The 10,517-nt window shown below is 33.7% G+C and overlaps 2 protein-coding genes across 4 annotated transcripts in view; both read left to right on the plus strand.

Annotated features, from left to right (window-relative positions):
• The first annotated feature begins 819 nt into the window (after nt 1-819).
• On the plus strand, nt 820-5,298 carry LOC107095778 (vesicle transport protein SFT2B-like). The gene is made up of 8 exons (XM_015392068.1): nt 820-1,029; nt 1,135-1,224; nt 2,516-2,601; nt 2,769-2,850; nt 4,005-4,040; nt 4,724-4,782; nt 4,862-4,891; nt 4,977-5,298. The coding sequence occupies exons 1-8, from the start codon at nt 964-966 to the stop codon at nt 5,014-5,016; spliced, it is 489 nt and encodes a 162-aa protein (XP_015247554.1). The 5' UTR covers nt 820-963; the 3' UTR covers nt 5,017-5,298.
• Nucleotides 5,299-8,829: 3,531 nt separating this feature from the next.
• Nucleotides 8,830-10,517, plus strand: part of chd1l (chromodomain helicase DNA binding protein 1-like) — a 34,149-nt gene continuing 32,461 nt past the window's right edge. For 2 of the 3 annotated variants that reach the window (XM_015392080.1, XM_015392081.1), the window contains exons 1-2: nt 8,830-9,014; nt 9,190-9,302. In XM_015392080.1, the coding sequence (XP_015247566.1) occupies nt 8,921-9,014; nt 9,190-9,302 (207 nt within the window). In that variant the 5' untranslated portion in view covers nt 8,830-8,920. Of the gene's footprint in view, nt 9,015-9,189; nt 9,303-10,517 lie in introns of those variants that run through there. The other variant, XM_015392082.1, reaches the window with a different exon arrangement.

The following is a 10,517-nucleotide window of genomic DNA, read 5'->3' on the forward strand; positions in this document are numbered from 1 at the left end:
TATATATATATATATATACATACATATACATATAAAATAACAAATAAAACTAACAGCCAAAAAACAGCTATCAGTCTTTTTTAAAAGGCATGTAATGATGCTTATAAATGTCAGGTGAAAATGCTGTGTTAGTAAAGTAAAATCCTCCTGACAAAAACTAGGACTGTTGCATGGACAAACCAGTAAAGGTCAGTAAGTAAAAGATGTGATTATCCATCCATCCATTTTCTGTCTCTCGCATCCCAGCTGTCTACGGGTTAGAGAGGGGGTCCACCCTGGACAGGTCGCCAGTCCATTGCAGGGCAATACAGAGACAAACAGGACAAACAACCATTCACACACACTTAAGCAGAATTCAGAGAAGCCAATAAACCTAACAATCATGTTTTTGGACTGTGGGAAGCTGGAGTAACCGGAGAGAACCCATGCATGCACAGGGAGAACATGCAAACTCTATGCACAAAGACACCAAGCCCGGAATCAAACCTTGCACCTTCTTGCTGCAAGGCAGCCGTGCTACTCACTACCCCACTGAGCATATAATGTTTGAAAGAAAGAAAGAAAGAAAGAAAGAAAACAAAATCTGTAAAATAAAAAAACTTTTTTAATTTATTTATTTATCAAATTTATTAAGTACATTAAAAAAAAAAAAAAAAAAAAAAAAAAAAAAAAACAAGCAAAAAAACATTTAGTGTCAAAGCCTCACCGTTTGCTTCCTCCCTGTCAATGTGAATGGTAGTGGAAAAAACCGTCAGAGTGAGACCTCTTCGCAGTTGCCTCCCAGGTGTGACTGACATGAATCTCACCTGTCCAGGTGAGGCTCTGACGGCTCCTCCGATTGTCTCGGCAGTAATGTGACGTTGACGTTCGTCCCTTCTGTGTAAAGGAAACCTGGGAAGTTTCTCTCTGTCCAGGAAACTAAACCATTTCTTCTGTTCCTTGACGTTTGGAAGATCTCCGGTTATGGATAAATTAAAATCGGTTCTTAGCGGCGAAGAGTCGAGGCGAGATGACCGCAGCGTTTTACAGGTAAAAATGGAGATTTTTACCTTTTACCCTCCATAACAACTCATTTCAATGACCGAGCATCTTAAAATTATCCGGTGTTTTTTTGTTGTTGTTGTTTTTTTGCAGTCTGTGAATGAAGCATCAACTTTAGGCTGGGGGACCCGCATAAAGGGGTTTATCGCCTGTTTCGTGGTGGGAGGTGCATGCACAGTTTTGGTAATTAAATTCTGATGTCTGAACTTTTTAACCAGAGACAGTTTCGCTGCTCTGTAAGGAAGTTAAAAGTAGCTCTAAAGTGGCCTTACTGGTTATACTGGCTTAGATGGAATGTGGAAGATGGGATGCCACTTCATTTCACTTTAACTTTTAGCCTAATGAGATCCAGCTGTGTCACTTTTAAATGAAGAATTCACTAATAAATGATGGTTTAAACGTCCCTCTAATGCATCCAAACTGGGCCTATATACTGTTTATAAATCTTATGGTAGGTAGACTCTCTATGGAAGGTGATGAGTGCCGCTATACTATAAATAAATAACTAATGAAATACTTATTTAAAGGTGTCAGTGATATATTAAAACTAGAAATAGATGTATAATTTATTTAATAAATGTATAATTCATTATATTGGTCTGAGTTAAATATAATTATTTCAATGTTATTTTTAATAAATGTTATTTATTATTGCATGATGATGAATCACTCTATTTACCTGGGGGCCATAATATTTTATATATATATATATATATATATGTGTGTGTGTGTGTGTGTGTGTATTTAATTTTAGTTTCAATAAATTACTGGCACATATGAAAACATTTATATGGTAGTTGTTTATTGAACTGTTGCACTCCTCACCCTCCATATGTTGCGGTGCAAAATAAAATAATTGTATATAGTAACGGGAAAAGACATAAGACATTTTAACCAATAGCATTTAAATGAATAAATATTTATTGATTTTTACTTTTAAATTTGACACATATAGAATTTTTTTTTTATCAAATCAATTCATTTGTATGTTTTAATTGTTGCCTATATTTATTAAAATAGTTATTATTGAATTCATTTATTTGTTATTTTGGTATCTCTAGTTACAGCAAAGCCATTATCATTGTTAATAAGCACAGTTAAAAATAAAGACCTACCTTGTTGCTAATCAATTAAATATAATTAAATTTAACCACCCCCCTTCAGGAGGATTTTTAAGATTTTTGAAGAAGGGGGATCTCATTCCCCCTTATCCCCCCCTCAACTCGATTACTCTCTGCAATTAAATACAAATTCCAGGTAATTTAAACATTGAGTATATTAGGTGCTAGAGAAGACTCAATGAACCATCTTAGGTATTCCTAGTTGCATGTATACTCTCATTTGTTGGCAGGTTTAACATATTCCTAAAAAGTTGGTCCAGATAAATCTATAAAGCCTTTCTGATGATCACAACTCAAACAGATCATGTCCTGCTTAGGTTGCTGCCTGTTATAATAATCTGCATGTCTTGCAGGGAGTATGTATGCTGTTTCTGCCCAGGATTGGCCTCACTCTTTTCATTGTATTCTACACATTTGGAAACATTTGCGCTCTTTGCAGGTAAGAATCATAGATGTAGAAAAAATAAAGACCCCAGGTAATGCTTAAGTTCTTCCTTATGACTTTCATTTTTTTAAACTATAATAATCATGACTTATATCCCAATCGGACACAGAAATTTTATACAATTATTTAAATGTATTGTTTATGGTAATTTTGTCCCACAGCACAATGTTTCTGATGGGGCCGCTGAAGCAGCTGAAGAGGATGTGTGACAAAACAAGAGCACTGGCGACCGCAATCATGATTGTAAGAGTTTGCACTTTTATTTACCGTATGAATTTATGTAGCAAGGTTTAAAACTTCAGGTCTATGGAGGATTAATGTTGTTATAATTGAAATAAATAGATGGCTCAGAAATTTAATCCACTGGTCAAATAAAAAAAAAAATTAAAGATGCATTAAAAAAAATTTAAATTAGGTATATATATATATATATATATATATATATATATAAAAATAATTATTTGAGGTTAGAAAAAAGAAAATGGCATTGAATTTACTTCTAATAAATAAGTAAAAGGAAAAATGCAGCATTCCACTAAAAAACACAACCTATGACTGAATATTCATTGTTTCTAATTTATTATTTAAAAAAATATATATCTCTAAATTTATTCAGTTTGTGGGAAATAATGTTTCATTCATTTGAATATCAAGCTATCATTTCACCAAAGGATTATATTTTTGAGTCATTTATTTATTTATGTATTTTAATTGTGGCAGGATTGGTCCTCCATCAGGGACAAAAAACACAGTTAGATGGAATACAACTAGTTTAGAGCCTCAGAAAGGGATTTAAAGGATTTAGAATAAAGAAAAACATTGACAAAACAATAAATAAATCCATTTTCTTCCATGAGCTGTTACATATTTATGGGAAATAAAATTATACTGGATGGAAAGGTTAAAGAGCTAAAACTAATTTGAGTAATTACAAAAATTAACACACCACCAATTTCTTTAAAATGTTAATTTGTTTTTTTTATTTTGGCTTAAGTTAGGTAGATGGAGGTGCATCAATCTGATTTGATGCAAATTGTTCCATTAATCATAAATGATCTAGCGACAAATGGAAATGCAGTTGAACTTGATGAGGAATTTTATGTTTGACTTATTTACTCTTCTATTAAGATCTTTATGAATTAAATACATTCATAATAAAGTAAAACATGCCAAAGTGTGTCTATGTATTAAAAGCAGCTGGAATATTTTTGTTTTTATTGTTTACACCACATGTTGGCCATATGCATCAAAATGTTCTACTAAACACAGCAGTTTGTTGAGATTGTGCATCACTGCGAACATAGATGGATTATTTAAGGCAACCTGAAAATCCTCTTAATGAAACAAATAAACATGTGGACTTATTTTGATTCGTAGTATGGTTGTGTTTTTTCCAGACTTGCCTTGTTTTAACACTGTGTGCAGCATTCTGGGTAAGTGAGCTTGGAAGCGGAGAACACACTTCCTGTCAAAGGTTTACATGCACTCAGATGATTTGCACTGGTGTTGGGCTTGGAATTGTTCATTTGAATAGCTTATATTTTCAAAATTTCAACAACTCTCTTAACAATTTTTAATTTTTTTAATTTTATTTTAGTGTGTAGTAATTTTATTTCTGGAGATGGTGACAAATTTGGAAGTGGCCCCTTTTCTTCATTATTCTGTCCTCTTTGGTTTTTATCACAACCACCTGCAGATCAACAGTCCTGTGTCATCACAACCAAGCGTCTTGTCATAATTGTCAAAAACAACCCAATATTTATTTTGTATGAAGATAGCTTTTTTTCAATACCAAGAATGCCTGTAGTTTTTTGTGGCCCGGCTTCAATCAAATCACTAAATGTGTGTTAATCTGTAATTCTAAAGTAAAAATACATCTTAGATCAATTAGCACCGCTCACTAAAGCATTTAGATGATAGTATTTATATATTTCTATGTATATCTGACTTCCCATGGATTAAGAAAAATCTAGAACATTTTGAAATTTGTGCCCCTTTTGTATCAATTCCCTCTGAAGAAAAAAAAACCCCTCTTAAAATCAACTTTTCATTTTGCTAAAAGCTTCAAATTATCATGTATATTATGCAGTCACTTATAGCATTTTCTTTCTTTCAGTGGAAGAACTTTGGACTTGCTTTGTTATTTTGCATTTTGCAGATCTTGTCCTTTTCCTGGTGAGTTCTTAATCTCAACCTTTGTAGCCGTTTGTTGTCTGAGTGAATGCCTTTAACAGGAGCCATGTTTTGTTTGCAGGTACAGTCTGTCATACATCCCTTGTGCCAGGTTGGTGAGATGTACAATACTTGGTCAAATAACCAGCATAAATGTTCAGCATGAAACTGTTCTTAACATTTGTGGTTCTTTCCAGGGAGATGATCATGAAAGGTGTGTCTATCTGCATTAAGTGAACACGCTGTTGGGAGCCGAAGGTTTAAAAAAGAATGAAGTATTTTAAAGGCTGGGATGGGGTTCTGGATAAATCTGCTCAAAACCTCCTTCTCTACTGGCTTTGATTTGAAGAAACTGTCTATTTAATGCAAAATAGGCAGAAAAGGCCCATTTTTTACCTCAATAGATCTTCTCTTGCTTTATTAATCCAATCTATTTTTTTAAGTCGAATGATCATTTTAAGTAAATCTAAAATGTGGCCCTAAATAATTGTATTATGTGTAAATATATGTAAAAAAATATAATAAAGCTTTCATAAATTATTGCAAGCCTCTTTTTGATGTCAGAAAGAGCTGATCAGCACAGTAACAACATCCAAGAATAGATAAGATATCTAGAGGTGAAACATGGAGCTCCAAAGTCTGGGCTATCCTTCAGTACAGTTTCCAGTTGTCTCAAGATACCGGTTTTATCCTTTCAAACATTTATAAACATCATACAGCTGACAAGAAAGTCTTTATCCAAAATTCCCGAAGCAAAATGGGTGAAAAAGCCACTCGGAGAAGATTAAACCATCAGTCCAACAATAATATTTAAAGATGAGTTTATAAATGCAGTCAGGGACAGATAATCTTTGGAGATTTGACTGTTGATGTAAAGCTAAATAAAATGTTTGGGAGTAATAATCATTGTTACATTTGGTGGGAAACAACTCAACTGTAAAGCACGGGGGTGGAACTATCATGTGTGGATGTTTTGCTGAAGGAGCTGGTGTACATAACTTACAAAACTATATCACAAGGTATGAAACATGGAAATAATCAAGCTTTATCTGAAGGCATCAACCATGAAGTTAAAGCTTTAACACAAATGAGTCCCCCAAATGTTGGTTGGTTGTAGGTATGCAGCCAAATCAGGGGGTTAAATAGTGTGATCCTCCCAGAGCCATTATCTCAGCCTTAGAAAACCCGTGCAAGAACTTTAGAAAATGAGTGAGCATACCAGCAGAAAAACCCAATTACAGAGGGTAGCAAAAAACATGGAACATCAAAAAAGACGGATTAATGATATTTTAATATTTATATTTAATATTTGAAGAGTGTTAAAAAGAGTAACCACTGGAGATTCTCGACAAAACCAACTTGATGTGTTTCACATCTCTTTTAGCCGCAGAGACGAAAAATTGCTAAGTTTTAATCTAACATTTTGCATTAACATATATTAATATATAGAGGCAAATACTTGGTTTTGTTTCTTGGTTTTGGTTTCTGATGAGACCACAGAAACAGAAAAAAACAGTAAATACACATAATTTATGTGCAATAAAAACAAATGTACTCCATTGTGTTTGTTTCTCAAGTGCAGGTAAAATTTGAATGGTTTGGATTTCATATTTGATTGTAATGAGTCTATATAGATGTCAATTGCAGATAATATCTGGACTTTGGTCTTTTGTTGGTAAAATTTGTAGGTGTGAATATAATATTTACTGTCGATGGAGAAAAAAAAAAATTCTGCAAAGTCTGCATTCTTGAGGTCAATTTTCTTCATTCCAAACAAAACATTCTTATTTGTATAAGTTATTTTAACAAACAATTCTAGTGCAGCTACAATAACAAAAGTGATGAAGAATGCTTTCTTCATGAATTTTACAAAAAGTACAAAAGGGATCAAAGTCTCATGTTATTCTTGTTACCAATAAAGCTTTAAATGGATAACAGCTCAATTTTCAAATGAGATCTCTCAAATTGGTTATTTTGTGCTGCTGCCCTTCATCTGTGAAATGCCCTCCCTATCGCCTTGAGGGCACCTCAATCCACTGTTTTAAAAAAGGCCTTAAAACATTTCTTTTTAGCAAAGCTTTTGGTCCCCTTTAGATGTTTTTCTCTCTTCTAAAAATAGCTTTTTCATGTTTTTTTCTTTTTTACCTATAGTACTTTAAGATCTTTTGATGGAAAGTGCAATATAGATTAAATGTATTATTATTATTCTGTTTGGGATCAAACAAGTCCACTTCCAGTTAATATTTTAAAAATACAGCAATGAGAACTAGAATGTGTAGTTAGGCTATTTGTCTTTTTTTCTTTCAATCATAGTCTATATAAACTGTGATTGGATTAAAAAAGGACATAGAACGATATTTCCCTGGAAGCAGAGATGACAGAAACTTTATGACTGGGGATTGCATCAAACACTGACATCTTTTGCTGCAGTAATAGAAAATTGAAAAAGTGACTAAAGTTCAGAGTAAGATAACAGATCACCATTTGGCTTCAGTAATTGTCCTAGAAGAAATTTCTCCCCTTTTTTTTTCTTTGGAAAAAAATATGATTTCAGGGCCTCCAACTTTTCTCCAAACCTTGGAGTGAGATTATTAAATAGTTTGGACAGGCCAGCCTTGTCAGGGTTAGATGAGGAAAGGTGCAGCTATCGGTTTTCAGAGGATTTAACGGAAACAAAGCAGCAAACTGTGGAATTTTTTATAGAATAGTAAATGTTACTGAATAACAATAAGTTATATGTAGTTATGTGGAAATTTTTTTTACAAATTAACATATCTTCTATATTTTGGGTTTTTTAAGAGAGTTGTCAACCCTGCGGTTTTGGTAAGAAACACTGAACATAATACATAAACAAACATCAGCATTAACATAAATGAAAATAAAAAACAAAAAATACAGTAATTCAAGGCATATTATGCAGGGCTGTCAACTCTCAACCATTGGGTGTGAGACTCACACGTCTCAGTGTCCTTACACGCTCTCACTCCATATCCGAAAATTTTCACTCAAAAAAAATTATGGTAATTTAAAATTCAATTCCATTCCACTTATTTATATATAAAAATATCATGCTGATAAAAATCCACTAATTTAGTCATCCATTCATCCTTAACTGGAATATAGAGACTCTAAAACATGTCTTTAGCTGACGGAGTGACCCACCTTGAGCAGCAGTTATACCAAAATTGTAAAACAAATTTGTAACATTTTTATATTTAAAATAACAACAAATATGTTGTCTTTTATTATACTCTGTGCTCCCCAAGTGGAAAAGATGTAGCTTCACCTGGTTTCATTTCATAAAAAAATCTTTAAGGAACCTTTGGTTATCCAATTATTAATTGAAAAAATAATCGACAGGTTAGTCTATTTGCAGCCATCTACAGCCTCCTAGAAGGTCTGACTTGTTTAGCTGTTTTGTCAATTGTAAGAAAAACTAAAAGACAATGAGGTAAGATGTTTTCTTCAAATATTCATACGCAGAGTCGTTTGCACTGGATTTCCAGTAACAGCCAATTAGTTCCCCATTGTTTATTTTACTTGAACTGCATAGAATAATTAATGAACACAGTTGTGAAATTCTTTGTTTACAGTATATTTAAGATGCAGTTATTTTAGTAGGATCCATACGTCTTTACAATTCTGTGAATCACCAAAATAGTGAAAATAATGTATATTTCATAAAAAATGTTCCATATAACTACAAATAACTTGTTTTTATTCAGTAACATTTGCTGCTCTATCAAAAATTTCTCATTTTGACCATTTTTTCCCCAGTTAAATCCTCTGAAAACTATTTCAAAACCTCACTGCAAGGTTTGATTAAAAGTTGCAGCCCTGTATTTTTAATATCATTGTAATTTAGCAATAATCAAAGCTCATTTTTAAGCAAGCAGCAATGTGAGTTCGTAGTTAACTTTAAAGTGTTTTCATATGAATGGAAGTCTACAAAGAAAACATAAGTTTTGGGGGAATCTTGAGGACCTTCCGGCTCTGCGTCATTAAAGGCGCGCTTTTTTCGTGGTCACGTGACCACGCAACCCGGAAGTCTTCCATTGACAACAAAGCTGAGCGCTCCTTGTCTCTACATGTCTGTGAGGCAGCAATTTTTTCACCCCATCTAGTCTCTTTTAGTGGAAACATGTCTGACTTATTGGAGAAAATAAAAAACAAAATAGCAGAGAAAGAAAAAACGGCTTTAAGTCAGAGCGACCTGCAGAAGTTTGGTTTAACAGGTATGGAGGCGGGAGAAAAGTTACAACCTGGTTTACTTTCATTCAAACTGTGACCAAATTCTCCCTGTAGTCGTTACTTGCTGTTAATATGTGTTTGTGGACGACTTAAACCCAGTCAGGTGGTTTTATTTTCCATCTTTGGAGCAATGCTCAGCAGTAGGTTTCCTGTTTGCAGGGATCCAGCTGAGATCCTACCAGCTGGACGGGGTGCAGTGGCTGAGCCAGAGCCTCAAACACCAGCAGGGATGCATCCTGGGAGATGAGATGGGTTTGGGTAAAACCTGCCAGGTGTGTATGAGGTTAAACACCTTGCATGCTGCTTATGGAAGGTCCAACCAACATTTCTAAACTAAATAATCTCTTGATAAGTTTGCAGATATTATGCATGTTGCATTTTCTACCTCTCACAAAATATTTGCATTCTGCAGTCTTATGCAGATTTAATTTTAACTTAGTATCGATGGGCTAAATGCTGCAACTAGCGATTAGTTTGATAATTGATTAATCTGTCGACTATTTTTTCATTTTATGATTTAATAATCAGGGGCGGAGCTAGATGGGGGGCCAGGGGTGGCCATGGCCACCCTAAAGCTGTGTTCACACCAAACGCAGCAGGAGCAGTAAAAACACATCTGCTGCTTCCTTTTTGATGCTTGTACCAGTTTAGTTCTGACGCGCAGCTTTGCTGCTCTGGCTGCGCGGTCAAAAAGTGGGTCTGACATGCGTTGGGCGGAGTTGGAAGGTGGTTTTCATGTACGTAATCCAAACTACAGGCAGCATGATAATAAAATCAAACATGTTTTGCCAGCAAGTTTCAGCATTTTAAGTTAATTTAGGTGTTAATAAACTGTTTCAGAGGAGTGATCATAGTGATCTCTATAATCAGCGATGTGTCTGTCTCCCTGCCAGCTCCCAGATTATGAAGGTAGATTTGTTTCTTTGTTATTCAGTCAAAAAAAGGTTGCTTCAATCCAAAAATTTATTTTCAATTAAAAAAATCTTCACTCTAATAAAAAAAAAAACCTTTTCAATCAAAGAAAAAAAGTATTTAAAAAAAAAAAAATTTATTCATGGGGTAATTTTTTCTTTGATTGATTTTTTTTTTTTTTTTTTTTGATTGAAACAACCTTTTGGATAGTGAATGATTAAGACACAAATGTCCTACCCATGTATGGACCACACAAAATAGATCCCTTCAACCAAAGAGAACATTTTCAACAATAAAAAAGGGGTTCAAATGCAATTTTGTTGAGTCTCAGATATTTTATTTGCATTCAAAAACTATTTTCTACTATTGAAAATGTTTATCTTTTCATTGAAGTTACTTTTTTTTATTGTTTTTTTGTTTGTTTGTTTGAAGAAACTTCTTTTTTGATTGAATAATAAAGACACAAATGTCCTACCCATTATATGGTCCAATCAAAAAACACTTCAATTAAAAAAATTTCTTTAAAGCTACAGTGTGTAATAATTACAGGGATATACAGTCAGAAATGTAATATA

Source organism: Cyprinodon variegatus, unplaced genomic scaffold, assembly GCF_000732505.1.
Source record: "Cyprinodon variegatus isolate N-32 unplaced genomic scaffold, C_variegatus-1.0 Scaffold572, whole genome shotgun sequence".
Taxonomy (NCBI): Eukaryota; Metazoa; Chordata; class Actinopteri; order Cyprinodontiformes; family Cyprinodontidae; genus Cyprinodon; species Cyprinodon variegatus.